At 45.0% G+C, this 22,536-nt stretch overlaps 1 protein-coding gene across 1 annotated transcript; it reads right to left on the bottom strand.

Annotated features, from left to right (window-relative positions):
- Nucleotides 1-639: 639 nt before the first annotated feature.
- myd (stromal cell derived factor mayday) lies at nucleotides 640-21,000 on the bottom strand. The gene is made up of 6 exons (XM_050169727.3): nucleotides 20,266-21,000; nucleotides 19,891-20,027; nucleotides 19,462-19,569; nucleotides 11,017-11,172; nucleotides 9,087-9,250; nucleotides 640-3,477 (listed from the first exon to the last, which is right to left on the bottom strand). Exons 1-6 carry the CDS (start codon nucleotides 20,595-20,597, stop codon nucleotides 3,301-3,303), a joined length of 1,074 nt encoding a protein of 357 aa, XP_050025684.1. The 5' UTR covers nucleotides 20,598-21,000; the 3' UTR covers nucleotides 640-3,300.
- Nucleotides 21,001-22,536: the final 1,536 nt, after the last annotated feature.

Below are 22,536 nucleotides of genomic sequence, written 5' to 3'. Positions count from 1 at the left end.
TTGGTTTGATTTAAAAGAAGGGTCAAACAGCATGGGCCATACAACTTGTAATGATACATTTGAGTGGTGCTTGCCACGCTTCACCTTTGGTTGGAACATTCAGCCAAACATTCAGTAGCTTGCCAGAGCAGTCGAAGGTTTAAAGCGAACGCAGTAGCACTGCTTCCCTCCTGAACATGAAAAGCCCACAGCACATTTGAAGCAGACGTTGCATTCATAATAGAATTTGTTGTAGCTGCTGGAATCACACTCGGTTACACTGCCAGAACAAAGGTAAGATCATCTGTAAGCACTGTGTTCTGGAGCATGATGATCTGAATGGACAAGGCAAATGTGTTTTAAGTGTTCCAATTTTCACTGGTCACCATGAAAACGAGAAATTAAAGCCCTGCTCAGTTGATGTCAGCATAAATGCCCTATTTGGCAACAAAAACATGATGCATTACTAAAACTGTATATTATACTTTTTATACGAAATTCACCAGAAAGCATGATTAAGCCACCATAAAGCTGCAAGGTTGTAAGTTTACTAAACTGATAATCTGCTCAGTAAATAATGTCCGCTCCCAATGGTAGCACTACTCCATATGTATATTGCATCGTTGCATTTGGGTGAGAAAGTAGGTATGCAAATTGGAATACACAAGATCTGAATAACTTTATGGCGATAGCACAGAACTATAAAGCTTAAAAACAAATCTTCGAAAATAGGAAGAAGACAATAAAACTTGAAGAATGCATATCACAGCACACAAATCAAGAGCCAATCTGAGGCCTGTACTTCCCATCATTCCTGTGGCATTGAACGATTGCAGTGTCAGTTATTCATGCAACAAACAATAGACAGCATACTAGATGTCTTGACATTTGAGCCCATTCAGAGTTGTAAAGGGGAACGAATTAGCCAATGCTTACTTTCATTTGCATTTGCGAATTTCATTTATTTATTTTATTTTGTTATTTCTTTTTTGCAGAAGAGTGTTTGACTCTCCTGCAAAAGCTGATTGCAGCTGTAGCAGGTGACATGTTACTGCAAATACAATAGAAACTTCAGTAAAACACCACTTGCTGAATTCAATGAATAACAAAACTCGTACAGTACAAATTTGTGGCTAGTACAGCATAAGTGTTAGAGGCAGCAGAGCTGGTGCATAAAACCTGTAAAAATGTACATGCAATAACTATGAGTGACAACCAACATCAAATATTGTGAAAAGGAAGTAATAATGCAAGCACACTTTAAATGTGCTACTGTAGAAAAAGAAAGCGTTGCACCTGAAAACCATATGGTGCTACGTTGGGGTGTCTGCTTTGTTGCTACTATCACAGATTCATGTGCTTTTCTGTACAGGTATCACAGTAAAAAACATTATGGCATTACATATTGCTCTTATTCAATCTATAGGATATCTGTTTTGGAACTACACATTCAAATGCTACAATCTTGACAGACACTTCCAAAAAGTAAAAGATTATATATATATATATTATTTTGTCAATTCAGGAAGATTTTGGAAGCAGTATTGCAACATGCAGCAATGCACACCTTGTGCAATTAGTAAGATACTGCAGCACAACTGAGCAAATATTTTTGCTCTGCCTTCAGCTCACGCAGTCTTTTGTGTTTATTTTTCATAAACTGACCTAGCATCAGTAGCAAATTGGGCTGACATTCTGACCAAACAAAAAACATTTATGCTAGCAGTTTCACTTATGCACAATTCGTAGGCTTAAGTACTAACAATTAGTACGCATTTGTTCTAGTATAACTGAAGGTGAGCTTTCATAAGAAAATAAATTGTGGATTAAGTAGAAGAAAGCACTACAGCTGTAATAACATTGCAACAAGAATGACCACCAACAGTTCAGTTGGAGGTTAAATGCGAAAAATAAAATTTTCTCAAGCGAGAAAAAGCAATCCTTAAAAAATATTACATAGAAATATGCAGAACTACGAAGTATGCACACATTCACTTCAAGCCACCGAATGTGGCATAATGCATCTGACGGCTTTGCTATCGCACGACAGTTTGTGCAATCTTTGTCGCTGTTCAATATGACTTCCCTGACACAGGGACTGTGTGAAAAAAACCTTGTGCCCCAATCACAGACAATGCACAAAACTGCTTATTATCTATTCTGCAAAATATTTTAATTACGAAAATCACTCGTTTGCCATCATAACTGCACTTTTAAATAGTGTGAAGGTGGCACTAGCACTGAAGGGCATAACCACGGTGTTACAAACTAACACATTACTTTCATTTTGTTTGTTTGTTCAGACTCCCTTACTGTAAACCTTCATTACAATGTAATCACTTAACCCAAATCATCACTTTATTTAAATTTTACCACAATTGTGTCCAAAGTGCAGGCATTTTAGAACAGAGAAGTTAGATAGAAAATGAATACAACGAAGTAAGTCAAGTATGATTTTGCAGATGTTAGCATGCAATGCATGTATGATTATAATGAGTATTGGACATAACAATGGCATTCTCAAATTGAAATGAGGCTCAGTTGCATTTGCAGTGCAGTATGCGGATACAATTTAGAGTGGAGGGTATGGAGCCCTTTTTGTATGCAATGAGGTCATGCCCATGCAATGCTGCCATTTTAGTGATATTCCACTAGCCATAGTACAGTTTTAGCCCGTTTGGCAGAAAGCATGCACATTTAGGAGATATTGCAAAATTTTGAACAATTTTCCGAGCTCATCTTTTAGTAGATTTTTGCAAGAGGACTTAGTGGACACTAGTGGATGTTGAATATTGTTTTAATGGAATGGCAACCATAATTTCTTATATCTGTACTTAACCTCCTATTTAATGTATCACTGACAGCCATAATTATCTATGGTTACAGGCTTTGCAGATGTCTTTGCAGATGTCACACAGTCCCTGTACATACATAACTGAAAGTCAAAGGCCAGGAGAGCACATGAGGTGCACTACTGACCACCAAAGGTGAAATACATACAATTTCCGACAAGCATACAATTACCACTCTTCACCACTTATTACTTACAAATTTGCACATACTGGTGAATGCACTCGATATTTCTATGAAGTTGAAATAATGCTGAAAGGCCACACTTCTATCAAGAGCCCCAGATGCCACAGTGCCAAAAACATTTGTGCACTGCTGATAATAAAATTCACGACCAGACAGCGTCGTACATTCTATGCACCGAACAAAAGGAACAATCCCCTCGGCACATGTGTGTGGTGACCATATGCCCCCAGTTTTCAGAAGTGTAGCTTTTGGCGTTGGAAGCCTGAAGAATTGAGGCAGCAGTCATCAAAATTCGTCGTGGATATTCTTGGCTGTATTCACCATCTTGCTTCCAAGAAACACATCCTTTTGGGAAAGAACCTCTTCCAGGCTTAACTGGTTGTCCCCGTTGCTGTCAGCCTGCTGAACCAGTTCTCGTGCTTCACTTCTTGCATGAATAGGGTTCTCAGGATCATTGTACATCTGCAGAGGAAAAAAAAGACTCTGAAACTTGGCTCATTATACCGATGGCCACTTCCATCATGTTTGCATTCAAAAGTGAGACACTCACCTGAGACGACACACACAAAAAATGCATGCTGTGAAGTGTTATTTTCATATTTACACAGCTTTGAGTATAGTGTTCTTGTGGGCAAAAGTATAATAAACATTCACATTCAAACATTCAAACGATCACATTTGTAAGGTAAAGTAAATATGGCACTCGGCCAAGTCGAGGGAGGTCTGTTCCGATATGCCTGCACCGCTTGAACTGAATCAAGAAATGCTGCACCCTAGCATTCGTTTAACCAGTGCAGCAATGGTGTACTCTGAACCACGCTGTTAGCTTCAAAAGGTGCTAGGTTGGTTCATGATTTTTCTGCACTTTCCCGATACCGACTGCGCAGCAGACAAGCAGGTCATGGCCATAAGTGCTTTTGAAACCCTAACTGTACATGTCCGCTCCCTCTATGCAATGTGAGATGTGTTATGTCGCACACCATTGCCCTCAATTCAACCATTTGTGCTGATCAAACCATGTACTATTTCAGATTAAACAGTCTGTCAATTTTCAGCACGGGTAGTTTTCTGGCATTTTTATTGCCCTTGCTGAGAGATCAAATGAGTGAAAAAAATTGCCTGCGTATGCGGCCAGCAAAGGCACAAGTTTAAAAATGTTGCATGGCACTCCTTGCCCGATCATTGTATGATCTATACTGCTTTCTGGTATTCTTAAAATCAAACCTCAGAAGTCGATATATATACCTGCCGTTTTGGGGCTTCTTACACTTATGCAGATGGTGCACATTAGGGGTACAAACACAATGCCTGCACTGCGTCTGCACATCAGCATTTGTTTTGAGTGTCTCATTGTGCTTGCACCGCTGAAGCCCTGTCATGAACTGGTTCACAGTGACGTAGGCGAATTGAAGAAATCCGGGGTTTTAATACCAAATGGTTAAAAGGACCCACTCTAGGTTTGGCCTCTGGTAACAGACAAGAGCAGTGCATAGATCATGCAGTAGTTGTCACGTATACGAAGTATCAAATGGCTGTGCGGCATGAAAGCCACTGAAATTTCAAGTGAAGGTCAGCAAACCCATCCTCTTAAGAGAGCTATGCTTCAGTCAGAGAGTAATGGTCACATGCACCAATGCCTCTACATAAGACGTGAGGGTCAGCACACCCATCCTCTTAAGAGAGCTCTGCTTCAGTCAGAGAGTAATGGTCACATGTGCCAATGCCTCTACATAAGACGCACCGTCTGCAATGTCATCGATTATGGCACTTGACTTTAGTAAATCATTCAATACAGAATACACAACACTACTGCCACTGAAAGTGGGCCACACAGCAAAAAAGAAAGGAAGAAAGAAAGAAAAGACAGCAAGGCTCGTGATGCAGATATGATGGGGTCCCTTGGCTATGGTGTGACAGAATGAAAAGAAGAAATGTTGCTTGCGGACGCTAATCGGCATAAGGTGAGAGTGTCTATGTTGGCAGTGAAGCTTGCCTTCTGGCTGCATAGTAATGCAACATTCCATTATCTTTTATCTTGTCTAATAAAGAACCAATTTGAAAAAAATTCTAGTGGTACAATGCCCCTCAACAGCACCTCGCAACTTCCAATGAGTAACCACAAATTTCCAATGTGGCCTTGTGAGCAGCGCTTTAAGGAGCTGTACAGGTTTCTCAATCAAGGCAGACAAAAGCCTGCTGTTACTATTAAAGGGGTGCTGAAAACCTTTTGAACATAGTAAAAAAGAATGTTGCCAATCTGTTAACGAGGCTCTTATGAACATGTGAGCCAAATATTATTGCACTGCATGCAGCAGGGAATATAATATTGTGTCGAAAGCAGTGAAAAATCGCGTGCTCTCTCTTTCGCAATGTTGTCATGCAGCATGTGGAAATGAACACACATTCTGATATTTTTGGAGCAGCCGTGCGCGGTTATCATGTGATAATCACGCGTGCGCTACGGAGGGTAGCATGGAGAAGGCACCTTTCACCACTCCCGCTGCCTTTCGAGCCTTGCTGTGTAGTGGTGGGGGCACCCCTTTCCCTCCTTTCTCCTTTCTTTGGTCATAGCGCCAACTCTTCCTGTTTCCTCTCAAACCATTATACCTTCACCGCTTGCGAGAAGCATGGTTCTCCAAGATTGACGGAAAATAAGCACACAGGAAGACACACATGAACAGCTGAGAAAGACACAGGACAGGCGCCAACTCATGTCGCTTATTTTCCGTCGATCTGTAATGCACCATCTAGCCCGTCTACAGCTGTAGTTAAACTATGGTTCTCCCAATGCATTCTTGTCTTTTGGCTGACAAGCTTGCAACTGGCTGCAATTCAACTCAGCTGTGGAGACAGCTGCATGCTGTCCGCCTGCAGCGTCGTCCCCCTGAACCCACAACAGCTATTGGCTGATTTCGGGATCGTGAGAACATTCTCAGTAATAAAATTACTGCTCACTTGAGTTAAATGAAAAATATGTGTGCATTCTACCATTTCATCTTTGTACTGCCAGTCTGAACACGACAGTTGCGTGTTGGTGCATCTGCTATGCATGGCCTCCAAGATGAAAAGCGTAGCATAGATATCGCAGCCACCACAGGGTGCCGCCATGAGCCATCTCGCATTCAGCCTTTGGGTGGGGCCAGGGGGGCATTGCTCCCTTGCTCCCTTTGGCAGTCTCCCTGTGTAGCTTCCAGAGCAGTAGTGCAAATGAAGGCGACAGAAAGTCGCTGATAGCTCCGATAACTACGTCTTCGCTTGTGCTTGAAGGATTCAGAAATTTTTTGTGGCAGGAGATTCATGAGGCGACGTAATTTAATAGTGATGTTATTCTACGAGTAGATAGAAAAGTGTTTCAGGGCGCCTTTAAAGGGCCATAGTTTCATGCCACGTCGACAATATCTTCGCATAGGCGGTACGAATTAAGCGAAGCCAGCCACGTTTTCGCATGCACTCTGCCCCCGCGGCTGATAGAGTCGTCGGTACTGGGATGACACTATCATGAAAAGCGCTGCCCCATCTGCCTCTCACTCCAACGGGTCACTGAAATTCAAGATTACGCAACCAGGGTGTCTACCAAGTTAACATTTCCAAGTTCCCTGAGTTTTCCAGGTTTTCCCTGAGTGCCTTTGCAAAATTCCCTGAGTGATGCACAGCTATGTTTTTTGTCAAGCCAAGCTGAAACCATATCGCCCGGTGCTGTCACTCTCTAGTAAGCATATGAAATAAAAAATTTTAAAGAACGACTTAATCCAATTTGAATACTAAGGATTTATGTTATTCGAAAAGAGAAGAGAAGGGAGAAGTTAGTAAAATGCACAGCAAATAAAATCTCTTCGAAAAAAATTGCAAATCGAGTCGGACATTTTCAAATACGAATAAAAAAGGACATGCATACAAAAGCAAATATTTTCGAATATGGGCTATTTGCATCAACTGATAGCAAGCTCAGTGGTATGAGGCCCGAACTTTGTCACAATTGAGATTCTCTCTCAACAGCTCGTAAGTCAACCTCAACTGTTCTGACATACTCTCAGCTCGCGCACCACGCCTCAGTGTTGTGTTTCACCTATTTAAAGAGTTTATTTTGGCTTGGATGAGGGACACTTGCATCTCGGCATCAGCTAACACTTTGTTTTTGAGCTAAAGCTCCTTCAAAATGGCGGCAGCATGCTTCCGTTCCCGTTCATGCCTCAATGCGTTGGCCCTTTCTGTACTTGTACTCCTTCCACTACTCGTTCGCCCCACGGACCATTTGAAGCATCTTCTTGGTCAAAGTCACAGTCCACGTCCGAGTTTTCGAACTCCTTAGGGACCGCGAAAACGTCCGAAAACTTGCCCAGTTGGAAAAAAATAAATGCACGTCCATTACTGCCCTTAAAGGCTCAAACCGCCACAGGCACATTCGAAAACGCTCTGAAGGCCTGTCTGTACACGTATTAGGCATATCGGTGCTCGTGCTCTGACAGGAAATACCGGGTGCACGCGTGTCTAATTAAGGAATACATACTGTGTCCCGCGGCAATAGCCCATTCGCACGCTTGTTATGCTTCACTGCAATACGTTTGCGTATGCTTCACCAAGTAACATATCTGTACAAAGGAGAAGCTAACTTTCGGGATCTGACATTATGCAACGCACCGTGCTTTCCAAACTTCTAAGCCAATCGCGAAGACCGCAAAGGCGGAGTGCGTGCCATTGCTGACAGCAGTGAATTCTTTGAATAAAAAACACGGCACCCAACGTCAAGAAGCTTCATAGCGAACGTCGAAGGAGCTAGGCCTAGCGTTGCCGTAGTGGTGGCTACGGCTGCCAGTGGATCTGCGTGCGAGAGCGCCGATTTGAGGCGGCGAGGTAATCAAAATGGCAGCAGTGGTGGCGTTAATGCCGTTTCGGACCTGCCGTCACGGCAAAACATCCGGAAAATCGGACGGCGAAGAGTTGTTGCATCCGAAATTTCAGACGTTCTGATACAAATTGACTCTATGCAGCACGTGGTGGTGCCGCGAAGCCGTCCAAATTATCGGGAATCCGGAAAGTCGCCCGTGGACTGTACACTGGTAGCACCTCCAGCCGACGACAGGACGTCAAAGACGATTCATTACGATTCCTGTCTGTTACTCGAGCCAGCATTACCACGACTTTCGACCCTTTCAATAAAATTACACCTAATTTTCCCTGATAGAGGCACAAATTCCCTGAGTTTTCCCTGAGTTTTTCCAGACTACTGAAAATCCCTGAGAATTACCGGTTTTCCCGGTTTTCCCGGTTGGTAGACACCCTGGGCAACCTTCCATAGTAAACGCGTGGGAAGTCAGCTTACACGATGCCACGCCGTCTCGGCATGCCCTCTTTGCACACACGGCGGATGACCTCTAAAGCAGGGTATGCACCTGCGTATACGCTCAGTCGTGCTTACGGCCACGCGCGGTCGAGACGCGCGCCAGAAATCGCGACACGCGCCAACTTATCTCCGCCCTGCCTCTCGCGCGCGCTTGATCGCATTACCACGAGCTCAGCTCGCTCCCCTCCCCTCTTTCCCTTTGCTCGCGTGGGGAGGCGGCACTCATGCATGAAACCACCATCTTTCTTTCTCATCCTCGCACACTTTCACTCACACCTAAAGCACAAAGTGCGCGGGGCGCGATAGGATGTTATCGCACTTGGACTTTACATGGAACATGATGTGGCTTCACTTCGGAGGTCGCTCTTGTCGCACAGGGTGCAATTTGAGTGGTGCGTTTGCAAGCAGCTGCTTGCAATTCTATCATTTGACCATCTGTGGCCGCGGAAGTTTCCGTTTACTGTCTCGGCATTCCTTTGCTGCGGAAGCGAAATTTCGCTATATTAATATTGCATACAAACACACTTCGTTATATTGAGGTTCTAATTACATGGTGTTCTGTGAACAAGAGGTAATGAAAAGTTAGATACTTCGTCATATTGAGAATTTCGTTATATTAAAGTTCGTTATATCGAGGTTTAACTGTACTTCACATAAACTCAACAGTTGTGCTTTACTGTTACGTAAGCTACATTAAAACATCTGGTGTGAGAAATATGCGCCAATATACCAGCAACTCTTGTCGACTGGCCTGTCCATCTCCATTGAGGTCGATATTCTGGCGAAACTCCTGGATTCGTTCCTTTTTCCACTCTTCCTTTGTGGTGCGTTTCATCTCATCAGGTCCAAGTTGAGAAAACTCCTCCTCGGAAAGCTGTTCATCTCCATTTTCATCTGGAAGGCCAATGAACATGGCCTGTCAAGAAGAGACTGTTGTCCACTTCCCAAAGCTCCTCCAAATAAATAGCACCTGCACTACACAGTGCCTTGGAGACACATTAACCCTTTAACTTCTTTCTTATGGAAAGAGAAACATCTGTACAATTTTTTATTCAGCCAAATTTCTCACACTTCATTATTTTAAAAAATAACATCACAAATGTGGCTTGCCCATTTACTTATGTAAAGTTCACCTCAACTACAAATCTAAGGAAGAAAGGTGATCGTGAAAAAGAGGCTTTCTACAGATGCACATGCAGGTTTTATGTGAACACAGGGAAATCTCAATGCTGTTAGGGGAAGAAGCTACTGTATGCATGTCTAAATTTCTTAGTTATGCAACATCTTGAAGGTGGGTTATCAAGATGCACCCATTTCGTATATTCCTGTGATGTCGCCAACCAAAGCTATAACCACCCATACACACATGCACATGCACACAAACAACAACTATTTTGTAACAACGAAAGAGTAATAAAATGCATGGACGTGCTAGAATTTTTTGTCTGCATTTAAGATCCTTGTGCTGCCTAGAAAAGGCCCAGTAAGTAGAGCTACATACTTTATTAGCTGTCAATTTTTGTTAGAAACATTCCATGCAGCTACCACTTCAATTATATATGTGGTAACTGCCAATCTCGCATTGAAAGAAGTTCTGAGCACAAATGCAAAAACTTTATTCATGTTGCTAGGTGCTTAAAGTAGACCCTATCCAGAACACAAGTTTTCATGGAATAAAATGCTTAGTGAAAGCTGCTAGAGAAAAAAAGAAAATTAAGAATAAATAGAAATATGCTTTAAGAGGAAGCTTTAGCTCGGGCCAAACTCTGGTGCGGCCTATTCAAATACATGTAAAACACAAAAAACGCTTTTCCGAGATAACCCCTGGACCGACTTTAATGAAATTTGTTGCATTTGAGAGAGAAAGTTAAATTCTAGTGACTGTTGGATGCCGAATTTTGATTTAGGGCCTAAATCTTGTGAAAGGGATTTTAAAAAATTCAAAAATAATAGATGAACGAAGTTTATAAGTTAATACCTCTGCATCAAGTACAGATATCGCGGTTCTGTAAACGGCATTCATTTGATAATTCAAAGCAGACAAATTTGATTTGTCAATTTATATCTGATGTGCATTTATTATGTCATTTACAAGGGTTCTGCAAAAGCTGTATTTACATATTACCACACTTTTTAGATTCATGTGTAACACATCAATTTTGTCCGCTTTAGATGCACTATCAGATGCAATTCAGAGAATTGTGATATCATTTTTCCTTGTTGAGTTGCACAGTTGTAAACTTGATAATTTCGTTTTCTGAAAATTTTCTATTTTTGCAAATGTTTAATAAAAAATTGACAACCCAAATCAAAAATTCGAAATGAACAGTCACTAGATTTGAAGTTTTTATTTTAAATGTAACAAACCTTGTCAAATTTGGTGCAGTGGTTACCGAGAAAAACGAATTCTCCTTTTACATGTATTTAAATAGCAGCACCCAAGCTAAAGCTTCCTCTTAAAGAAGCAAGGCAGCATCTTTCTGGATCTTAGAAAGGTCCTTTTTGTTTGGCAGACAGCATGAAAGGTTTTCACGCTGAAATTATATACTTTTGCATCGTGCATGAGATGACAACAGTGGAAAAGTTATATGGCCAAGATACAGAAAAGGAAAAGCAAATTTCACAGCAATATTATGCACAATCTGGAAACGAATGCTTACCAAGGCTGCTGATGATGTCATTCACCATTTTGATTAGTGAGATATGACTGTGCTCAGGGTGCCGGAAGGTAAGGAATTCATCAATGTTCAATGCATCCGGGTGAGAGTTAGCTGCTTCAAACCACATAGCTTTGTCAAGTAGAATCTTCTCCTTCACTGCAGCCATAGAGTATAGAGAAATATATCATCACATGATGTTTGAACATCAAATATGTGCAGTGCATGCACACTCAATGTTCTACATGCTGCTTGCCAATCATTTGTAAGTTTATGCAAGCAGACTACCTCACGGATTTAACTCAAGAGCACTTTCTTTTTCACAATCATTTGGAAAAATTTGCTCCACAGCTAAAGCTTTTGTGAGATCCTTGCTTTTCTTTTTCTTTTTTGGTGCTGCACAAACTGGTAGTAAAGAAACGCCATTTATCTGTTGTGCACAAGTTTTCTAATTACTCTTAGCTTCCAAATAATTTTTGTCACAGTGGCTCAGAAGCTACAATGCTTTGCTAATAAGCAAGAAGTTGCCATTTCAAATTACCAGCCACAGCAGGCACATTCTAATGAGAGAAGTAAAACGATACCCACATGCTAATATTCTGGTGAAGAACAACAAAGTAACACCAGCAGGTCAAAACTGACCTGGAGGCCCTATTACATTGCACCTAATAGCTGGGCACTGTTCTAGGACAGGGGTCTCAAATTCAAGGCAGTCAGTAGGCCACAGATATTATACACTAACCATCGCAGACTGCATGCAACGTGGCATGCCCAGCTGATGGCAAGGAGGCTGAAGGCTTGAGATGGCCACACGGGTTGCATGCAGACTGTGTTTGAGAACCCTGCTCTAAGACGCCAAGAATTACCAGTTTACTAAAGACCTGACGCGGCACATGCACTTTCATCCCTCAATCTGTCTGCTTCCTTATCTTTAAACTTTCATAGGTGAAAGAAGTCTCTTACTTAAGGCTTTGGCAGCTCCTACAACTTCTATAACCTGGTCCAGTGGTCCAATACTCATGACCCTGTGAGTTTTCCTAAGTGTTCTGTCTGCATAAGTATCTACTGCAGACATTCAACATGGGCCATGCTATGCCTAGGAATGACAACCACGCGAGACAAGATTCTAAGAGCAGTGAATCTATGGACTGGCTGAACTGAAGAGTTAGGCATACTAGATTACGGAAACACACTGGCACTTTCATTTATCTGCTCTCAGAGGCCACATGGCAACCTGTTGAAATTAAAAGAAAAAAAGAAAAATAAGCTCTCCAACGAGTCTAGGCATGCCCATATAAACACATGTAGAAGACATTGTTTCTGTTTACTGCCATGGAAATACTTTCGGGTTTTTCCATCACAGATGCAAGGTGATACAATGTTAATTGACATTCAGGGGTAACTTAGTTTACATATAGGCACCTGGTTACAGCAATTACTAATTGAAATACTTAATATTGTAGAAAATTTTTGAAGTGCATGCGCTTGAGTTATGCAATATCGTTGCTGTACTCTTGACAGAATAAAGTACAGTTGAGCATGCTAAGCACTGTACATAGTATGCACAACTGGGAAGTATTTGGAAATAATGCTTTAACACACTAAACACTATTCTGCACTGTTTTGATGCAAAAGCATCAAATGGCTCATTGAGCGAGAAAGCCGGCGTTCGGTGGTTGTAACAGCAAAATGGCACCTAAATTCCCATTGGTTGTGATGTCACGTCACGAGCATGTCTTGACGAGTTCCCATTGGATGCGACGTCACGGCACAAGCGTGCCTCAACGAAGCAGAGCGGGCAAATGGCAAAAGCTGCTGTCGCAGTAGTGCACCAGGTGTTGTGCGAGAGGAGGAGGCATCGCCGTGACGCCAAATCACCCTTGCTCTCGCCCTCAAAAGCCAGTGTTTTCCACGCGTTCCTTGTTTGCGCAAGCTCTCGCCTGTGTTCTAACTGGGGCTCGGTAAGGCCAAATCAAAATGCGCCAAGCATCTCAACATGCTCGCTTGCCCGCAAGGAGTTTATAACTAGGACTGCCCAGCGGCGTTCAATTGGACATTAATACTTTAGCATTCACAACTCATAAGAAGTACATAAGTGTTCTCAGATTTTTTTTCCTGTCTTACTCTTGCTCATTTGAAGGGACACTAACTAAAGAGCCACCACATTAAAGGGAGACAAAAGAGAAGCACTAAATCAATGAAAATTGTTTGGCTGTGCTTTTTAAGGACCCTATTAGCATTTATTAACAGGCATAAAATACTAATTATCTGTACAGAAAATGTGGGCCAATCTTTCCTTTTGAATATGTGTACAAGCAACACTTGATGACATTCTTGCATAGGTCGGCGCACTCACTCATGAGTGCACTCACTCACACTCATTTCAAAGGCGTGAGTACGAGTGCAAGTGAGTACCAGTGAGTGTGAGTGGAGGTGAGTGCGAGTTCGAGTGAGTGCCAGTGAGTGCGAGTGGAGGTGAGTGCGAGTGCAAATGAGTACCAGTAAGTGTGAGTGCAAGCGAGTGTGAGTGCGAGTGAGTGCCAGTGAAAGTGAGTGGAGGTGAGTGCGAGCATGAGTGGGTGCTTGTGAGTGTGAGCGTGAACGTGAGTGAGTACGGGGCCTGGAAAAATTATAGTGAGTGAGTGTGAGTGAGTATTCTCCCACACTGCCAACCTATGCATTCTTGCCATGGCATATATTTGGCGAATTTTTACCATATTAGGCCCTCTTTGGGCAGAAATAGCTCACCAAATTTTTAGCTGACTTTTTTGTAGTCATCTATTTGTAGTCATACATTACAATGTAGTCATTTTTCATTACCTACAAACAACTAGATGCAAGCAAATGCTGCCAAAATCCATGAAACCACGGAGAGTTGACAGAATTAAGGCAATATCAACACTGGGTTTTTGTTTCTGCATACTTTCTGGCACATCAAGTCTCCATTCATGAAGAGACTGACATATTGCAATTACAAAATTGTACTCGACCAACCTAGTTAATATGATGCTCATCATTTAAGGCCACTTAAAATATTGCCACGGGGATGAGTAGCCAAAAGGGATAGGAAATTGTATTTACAAAATAGATACAGAGAGAGACGGCTGTAGGCTAGATGGCAGAACAACACGAGCGCTACTCTCATCATCGACTTCACCATCTTTCTGGCACATTCTTCCATGCTTGGCAGGATGTGTGCTTCAGTGCACGGGAATAGCACGTAACATAGAACCCCCGCCGGCGAGAGTGCCGTGTTGGCACTTAAGGAGCAGTAGGATTGTGTTCGGCAACATAGGGCTTAAGCCGGGAGACGTGCACGATGTCAGTGGCGGACGCGGCAGATGATCGACTGTCCAATGGAGCGATCTCGTATGTGATGTCAGTGATCTGGCATAGGACCTTGTAAGGCCTGGAGTAGTGGGAAAGAAGCTTGGACGACAAGCCAACGTGGCGGCAAGGCGTCCAGAGGAGGACCAAGGAGCCTGGAAAGTAATTAACTACTCTGTGATGGCGATCGGAGCGGGCCTTCTGGGACAGCTGGGAGGTATAAAGACGATCCCTTGCAATCTGGCAAGCCATTGCGGCCCGAGAAGCTGCATCGCAGGCGTAGTCTGCAACAGGGTACACAGGTGATGGTAAAAGAGTCTCGAAGGGCAATGTGAGATGGTGGCCAAACAAGAGATAAAAGGGGGAAAAGCCGGCGGTGTCATGGCGTGACCAGTTGTATAGGCGAATGTCACATAAAGCAAGGTGCTGTCCCAATCAGGGTGGTCTGAGGAAACGTACATGGAGAACATTGTGGTCAGCGTGCGGTTGAGGCACTCAGTAAGCCCATTGGTTTGCGGATGGTAGGCAGTGGTTAGCTTGTGACGTACGAAACACGAACGAAGAATGTCATCGACGATTTGGGACAGAAATGAGTGATCACAGTTGGTCAGCAGCTGTCAAGGAGCGCCCTGGTGAAGAATAACGTCGTAAAGCAGAAATTCTGCAATGTCAGTGGCACAGCTTGTCAGCAGTGCCCGCGTGATATCGTATCATGTCGCATAGTCTGTAGCTACAGCAATCCCTTTGTTCCCAGTCAGAGATGTTGGGAATGGCCCGATGAGATCAAGGCCGACACGGTAGAATGGGACACCAGGAATGTCTATGGGCTGAAGAGGACCAGCTGGCGACAAGGATGGATGTTTGTGGCGCTGGCAGGACCCACAAGCAGCAACGTATCGGCACACAGAGCGGTGGAGGCCTGGCCAGAAGAACAGACGCCGAACGCGATCGTACGTGCGAGTTGCTCTGAGATGTCCAGTGGTTGGGGCATCATAAAGCTGTTCAAGAACAGTGGAACGGAGTGTTTCGGGAACAACCAGTAGAGGCTCTGGGCCATCGGAGCTGGTGTTGCAACTGTATAAGATTCTGTCACGCAGCACGAATAATTGTAAGGACGAGGCAGAGTGATGAGAGCGCAGAGGGTGGATAATTGACCGCAAATTGGCGTCGCATAGCTGTTCGCTGTGTATGTCGGTTAAATCGGATATACCAGACATAGGTGTCCGAATCGTGCGCTGACAAGTCAGGAGGATCCACGGGATGACGGTACAGGCAGTCCGCATCCTGGTGCAGTCTGCCAGACTTGTAAGTGACATCAAAGCTGTATTTTTGCAGTTTCAGTGCCCAGTGACCAAGTCGTTGAGTGGGACCTTTGAGGGAAGACAACCAGCAAAGCGCATGGTGGTCTGTGATGACCAAAAATGTGTGGCCAAACAAGTATGGCCGAAACTTGCAGACAGCCCAAACCAGTGCGAGGCACTCGCGCTACGGACGTCAAGCTCCGGACGTCTTTAGTGGAACGTGGCATAGGGAAGTCTTTGACAACGCCAATTTTTTCTAGGTCAGGTTGCACGCCTTCAGCACTCACAAGGTCGCCAAGCACAGTGATTTCGCGGCGGCCAAAACGGCATTTGGCAGAGTTGAGCTGAAGGCCTGCTTGCTGCAAAACCAAGAACTGCCGACAAGCGGCTAAGGTGGTTTTCAAATGTCAGTGAGAAGACGATGACATTGTCAAGGTAACAGAGGCATGTTGACCATTTGTATCCACGAAGGAGGGAGTCCATCATCATTTCAAATGTGGCTGGGGCATTACACAGTCCAAAGGGGATTGCCTTAAGCTGGTAAAGTCCATAGGGCATAACAAATGCGGTGCTTTCATGGTCTTGATCATCAACGGATTTCTGCCAGTATCCTGACCTCAGGTCGATAGAAGAGAAGTAGGCAAAGTCGTGTAGACAGTCGACAGTGTCATCGATCCGCTGGCAGAGGGTAGACATCCTTGTGCATTACTTTGTTTAAGTGGCGGTAGTATACGCAGAAGCGCCAGCTGCCATATTTCTTCTTGATTAGGACGACCAGTGATGCCCATGGACTGCATGAAGGTTCAATGACGTCCTTGGTGAGCATCTTGTTGACTTCATGCTGTATCACTTCTTGCTCGGCATAGGACATGCAATAAGGACGTTGTCTGATTAGCCTGGCATCCCCAGTATTGACCTTATGAGTAACCACAGATGTCTGTCCCAAAGGACGGTCATTAAAGTCAAAGATGTCATGGTAGGACTTCAATATCTGCCATATATCGGCTGTCTAAGCAGGAATGAGGTCAGATGCAATCATCTTGTCAATATTACCGTCGACGAGATTGTGTGAGGAAGGGGAAGGGGCAGAGGACAAAGAAGCGTCAGTGATGAATGCAAAAATGGCACACTCATCGACAGAAGAGATGTAGGCTAGGGTCATGCCGCCTGAGATAAGTTGCGTGCACCAGCTAAAGTTCAATATGGGTAGATACATTCGATTATCAGTAACTCTAATAAGGGTGAGGAAGAGCTACATTTTTGGCAAATAAGACGTCAACAATCGGGGTCAAGATGTAATCGCCATCGGGAATGGCAGAAAAAGACCGCAAGTTCACATATATAACGGCTTGAGCAGATAGACGAACGTAATCCACTGAGCACAAGTGCGGTAGGCGTGCAGTAGGAGCGTCATGGTAGCATGGTAGGTCTAGCTGAAGCAAGCCGGTTCCACAGTCAATAAGGGCAGAATGAGCAGACTGAAATTTCATACCGAGGATGAATTCATGGGAGCATTTCTTAAGCACGGCAAGTAGTATGCTTGTGGATCAATCAGCACCACTTATTCGAGCGCAGCACATCCCTAGCACAGGAAACGTTCACCATCGGCGACGCGAATGAACGGTACTGTGGGTGGTGTTAGGACCTTCTTAAGGCAGCGACGAAGCTCCGAATTCATCACTGATATCTAAGCCCCAGTATCCACTAGAGCAACAACATTTGCATCATCCAGTTTAACGTCTACCAGGTTCCTTCTGGTCTACAGTGTGGTCAGAGGATTTGGCAGGCGAGTCGTCGATGCATCATCACTTCTGGGAGCTGCATCGTCTAGTTTTCCCAAGGGAGTCGTTCAATCGGTGACGCAGGGCGGCGGAATTGGGGCGAGCAAAATGACTGGCGACGAGACAACAGCGAACGGACTGGTGACCACGTGGGGATGGTGAACGACGATACGGCATGGAGGGAGCGTCGTCACCGGTGGTTTGAGGAGGCGCACGGTAGGGCTGAAATCAGCTATGATCCATGTCGGGGCGACAGTTGTATCCATGGGGTGCCTGATACCAATGCCACCGGCTGTTACAATGGCGGGCCATGTGTCCAATACGATGGCAGTTGAAGCAAATGGGACGGTCATCAGCAGTCCTCCACTCGGCTGGATTATGAGTACGGAATGGTGGCCTTTGACCTTGGGCGTGCGAAAGTGAAGGACGGCGGACAATCGGCTGGTAAGGAACTGCGGCGCACACAGTGTCCAGGCCAGCATTGGAGAGCTCCTGATGAACAACAGCTTGGACTAGTGGCACCATCTGGGAGCTATGGTTACAGGTACGGCCACAAGTAGAAGCAGGAGACACAGCATCAAGTTCACATCGGATGATCTTCTTTACATGTTCTACGGTGAGTGGCGCCGATGGCTCAGGTACGCCTTCGCATGACCACGTTAATACCGTGTTCAGAAGACGAGCGAAATGATGGGCAATGCACCGACTTTTGGTTGCCTCAAAACGCTTGCACTCTTGTATGATGGCATCGATGGTGTCGCAGTCTTTTCAGATTAGCAGAGTGAAGGCATCATCTGCTATGCCCTTTAACACATGGCCCACTTTCTCAGACTCCGTCATGCCGTCGTCGGCTTTGCGGCAAAGGGAAAGCATGTCCTATATATAAGTCAGGTATGACTCTCGCTGTCTGCGCACGAGATGCCAGCTCCTTCTTTGCTCCTGCCTTTCTACCCGCAGATTGCTGAACAAGGAATGCATCTTTTCCTTGCATGCATCCCAGCTCCCAATTTCGTCTTTGTTATTTCAAACACCTTTGCTGTTCCTTTGAGGTAAAATAATATGTTTGCCAACATGATCGTCTCTTACCAGTGATTATTCTTACTTGCACGCTTGTACAGGGGCAGCCACTCCTTAATGTCGACATTGTCAGTCCCGCAGAATGTGCCTGGGTCTTTTTGCTGAGCCAGGACGACTGTTGTCGTTGCAGTCACCTCGGTGGGCGCCGACCCCTCTTCCGCCATCGTGGAGAAAGCCAAGCGTCGGCTGCTGCGGAGCTCCGTTGTACCGTGTGGGTACCCCACACCTCCACCAAAATGTCACGAGGATGAGAGTAGCCAAAAGGGATAGGAAATTGTATTTACAAAATATATACAGAGAGAGACTGCTGCAGGCTAGATGGCAGAACAACACGAGCGCTACTCTGATCGTCGTCTTTCACCACCTTTCTGGCGCATTCTTCCATGCTTGGCAGGATGTGTGCTTCAGTGCGCGGGAATAGCGCGTAACAATATTCTCACCTAAAGAAAGGTTGGGTGCTTCCCAATTTCGTTACACACTCAAAGTAATAAAGTCCTTGCATGGTATATATATTAACGTGTGGGAAAAGTCATCATTAACACATCACATGCGAGAAATGACATTAATATAATGCAGCAAATGGTACAAAGAAATGAGGAACCTAGACTTTTGGTCTTGTGTAACATGGGAGACATGCAGAAGCTCAATCTCGCTTTTTTGTTCATTATTAATGACTAAAGAGTATCAAACACAGATACACTGAACAACTTCCAATGAAAATTAATGCTGGAAACAACATCAGTAAACACCAGTTTGAGTGCCATCCCAAGGATTATACAGTATAATGACATGTCCAGCTACAAGGATAAGTCATGCATTTCGGGGCACAAACAGACCAAAGAGTCATCTTCAGGATTTTATTCTTGCACTGGTTTCCACATTGCATCAAGTGGTTATAAATCCCATCAAGTGACGTCTGCACAAACAGTACAATAATGAAGACGGTAAACGTATGTACTTACAATCTCTGTCAAGAGTCCTGTGATCCTCTGGATGGTTCTTGGCATATTTGTCATCGAAGCCTTTTTCTATCATAAAGTTCACATGGTACTCCTCCCAAGACACTAGCCCTGAAAGAGTAGAATTGAAGTGACACCAGCTGAGTTGTGTAAAACTACGGCTGCATACTTTTGGATCGTGCAGGGAACGTATGTTTTCCTTCTTTTTTTTTTTTTAACATTGCAAATGACAGAACGAAGCTGTATTGAGGATGGTCCACCTTAATTCTTGCTACAGTTACGCCACCTGCGTTTTTGGATGTATTCGCAACCAGTCCAACCTTGTGACATATTTATATCTCTGGGAGCATGAGTGGAATAAGGAACACTGAAAAGTATGCGGATAAAATGTAATCATCAAGATATAAGAGTGAAAATGCACTGGAGATATACCATCGTGGTTTTTGTCAAGTGCAGAGAATATCCAAAAGTTGTCCCTGACAGCCTGAGTGTAATGCTCTTTAACTTTCGCTGCAATCCAGTTTTCCAGTTCTGCAATGGTCACCTGTCGATCATGATTGATGTCAACCCTGAAAGAAAAACAAAAAAGAAGAAAAGTCGCGTGCTGTTGTCAGTATTCCTTTTATGAAGCATGAAGCTTGCTGCAGTTTCTAGCTCAAGAACGCAGCTGGAACATGCTGCGAAAACCAGTTTTTGGTGCACTTGAAATGGCTGCTAAAGAAACATAGCAGGATATTCGAACGCATAATCAGCACTAGGGCATTCAGAAAAAAGTTTGAAGTTGAGCTATGAGCAGCAAGTACGAACTTTGCAAACACGGTTCGTAAGAGGGATTCATCGCCTTCTTGTTTTGAACTCTCGGTGCCCAGTAAGACTTCTTTTCGGTACTGTGGATTCAGGTTACCGTTCCTTTGCATAGGCAGTCCTTCGAGGTGGTCCGGAGGCTTGATTAGGCTTGCATTGAGGTGAGCAAGTTTAATATTGGCAAACCTACTCTTGTTGTAGTCAGTAACCTTCTCGCGAACACTTTCTCCGGTTAATCCAGGAAGAGCGCGACTTCCGTTTGATGTCACAGGAATGGTCCGAACGAAAGTAACAAGGCAAAAGAGTACAGCTATGCTTATAACGTAACGCATCATCAAGCACGTCTTCTTCTCCGTCAAGACGTCCGCGCACTGCTATGGAAGCTCTTAAAACTTATAGAGCAAAGAAGTTGCCTGGAAAGCGAACAACCGCGCGGTACACATCGCGTTCGCGATGCTGTAGACAGGTTAACTAGGTTACGTTGTCATGTTGCTGTCACACGTTGCTATGACCACGGTCATGACACTCTCGGATGGATGGATGGATGTTATGAGCGTCCCCTTTGGAACGGGGCGGTGGGTTGCGTCACCAAGCTCTTGCTATTATACTGCTTAATGTCCTACCCAGGTTAAACAATGAAAAAAAAAAAAAAACAGTATGAACTACCACGCCCAAATTTTCTGATCTGATCTGGGCTTTTTTTACATTTCCGTCTTTTGTCGTTTCTCTATACTTTTCTTTCACCAATCCTCCAATCACACGGAGGAAGGAAACTAAGGAGATGCCCTACCCCCTCCGCGCGCTAGGAGAAAAGTGTGGCGGAAATGACGTAGTAGGTTCTCATTTTTTTGCTGCTTTTTTATTTTTTCTGTTGTATGGCCACGCCTTTTGGGCCACAATGGCGGCGTTGTTATGGTTTATGAGCGCTCACACGTGTTGCTCTGGTAGGTTTCGGGCCGTGGCAAAGGCGCTGAGTGGGCGGGTTTGCGTTAGTCACCGTGTCTTGTTGCGCTGTGTTACCTGCACCGTGCTCTGCCAGATGTTGCGCGAGCGCGCGCGCTCCGCGCGCGACACCACGCGCAGCGCGGCGTGGTTTCGCGAAAGATGTAAACAAGCGAGGAGGGTGGCCCAAAAGGCGGAGCATCGCCATGAGCAACGCCAAATTCCGGCTTCACTTTTGCTTCACAAAGAGTGACGTCAGGGCCTCTCCTTATAGCGTCCTCGATCACCCGCACCGGTGCGCACCGGGGCGCCTTGGTGCGCACTTTCATCCTCGATCAACCGCACCGGTGCGCACCGACCATCCTCGATCACCGGAAGCGCACCCTGTTGGAGCGGTTTTCTGCTGCCCCGCCTCGCACCGAGAAAATCGGCGGTGCGCCGGGGTGCAATCCCAGCAAGCAATGCGGGACGCGCGCGCGCACTGCCGACTGCAGAACCGCGGACGCTCTGGCCCGGTAGCTGCGGTTGCAACGGAGTTGACGGAGTTAGCCAGTGGATTTGTCGGCAATGAGAAAGGAAGCGCTGCTAGTTGCCGCAATCGATAAGCATTATTCAAGTTCGTCTGACAGCGAAGACGACATGCTGCTCGACCTCGTCCAAAAACAGTGTGGTGAAGAGCGGCCGAAAGTGGACAGGTTCATTGAACGGGTCGTCAGGATTAATTATAAAATCCATTGGTGTTTGCTTGCAACCAGGTATGTCGGAGCACGCAGTTTGACAAGGTTCGAGCGCTTGCCGCAGATGCTCAGCATCTGCAAACAATAAAATATGCGCGCGCGCGTGTTTGCGCACGTTTTCCGCGCCAGGGGCAAAGTAGCGCTGCATGCAAGCACCCTGCACAGGGTGCAGTTTTGTCCTCGATGTTGACCCTCCGCAGTGCGGCACCACGGCGGGGCAAAGCGCACCATTCTGGTTTCGGGGCAACCCCGGGGCAAGGTGATCGAGGACGCTATTAGTTTCCTTCCTCCGTGTCCAATCACCTCTTGCGGACATGTTTGCATTACCAGCGTGCGTCTATTTGTCGTACAAAAATCCTTCACGTGACCTGATCCTAGGTAGCCTACGACCCTAGGAACAGCATCGTTTAGGGATTTTTGAGAAGGCGCGATGCTGGCGCCGAGCGACGCCGTGGCGTGTTCGTCCTCGGCGTGATCGTTCTTGGACCGCGCGTTGTTCAACATTGCTCGTGTGATTGTACGTGCGTTGCTTGTGTGTTGGTTGTAAGTTCTGTGTTACTTGGCGGAAAGCCGTGGGTGGTAGCGGTGCGGCTTT

This window comes from Dermacentor andersoni, chromosome 3 (genome assembly GCF_023375885.2).
Source record: "Dermacentor andersoni chromosome 3, qqDerAnde1_hic_scaffold, whole genome shotgun sequence".
In the NCBI taxonomy this organism is placed as follows: Eukaryota; Metazoa; Arthropoda; class Arachnida; order Ixodida; family Ixodidae; genus Dermacentor; species Dermacentor andersoni.
The sequence above is the reverse complement of the archived record's forward strand: the minus strand, read 5'-3'. Positions and strand labels throughout refer to the sequence as shown.

Excerpts from the sequence above, each read along its gene's own strand:
- myd (XM_050169727.3), bottom strand. The coding sequence starts at position 20,597 with ATGATGCGTTACGTTATAAGCATAGCTGTACTCTTTTGCCTTGTTACT. Across the intron at positions 11,173-19,461 it reads CAGGACTCTTGACAGAGATT|TGAAGGAGAAGATTCTACTT; the intron begins GTAAGTACATAC and ends CTATGGCTGCAG. Across the intron at positions 9,251-11,016 it reads TGACATCATCAGCAGCCTTG|ATGAAAATGGAGATGAACAG; the intron begins GTAAGCATTCGT and ends TTGGCCTTCCAG.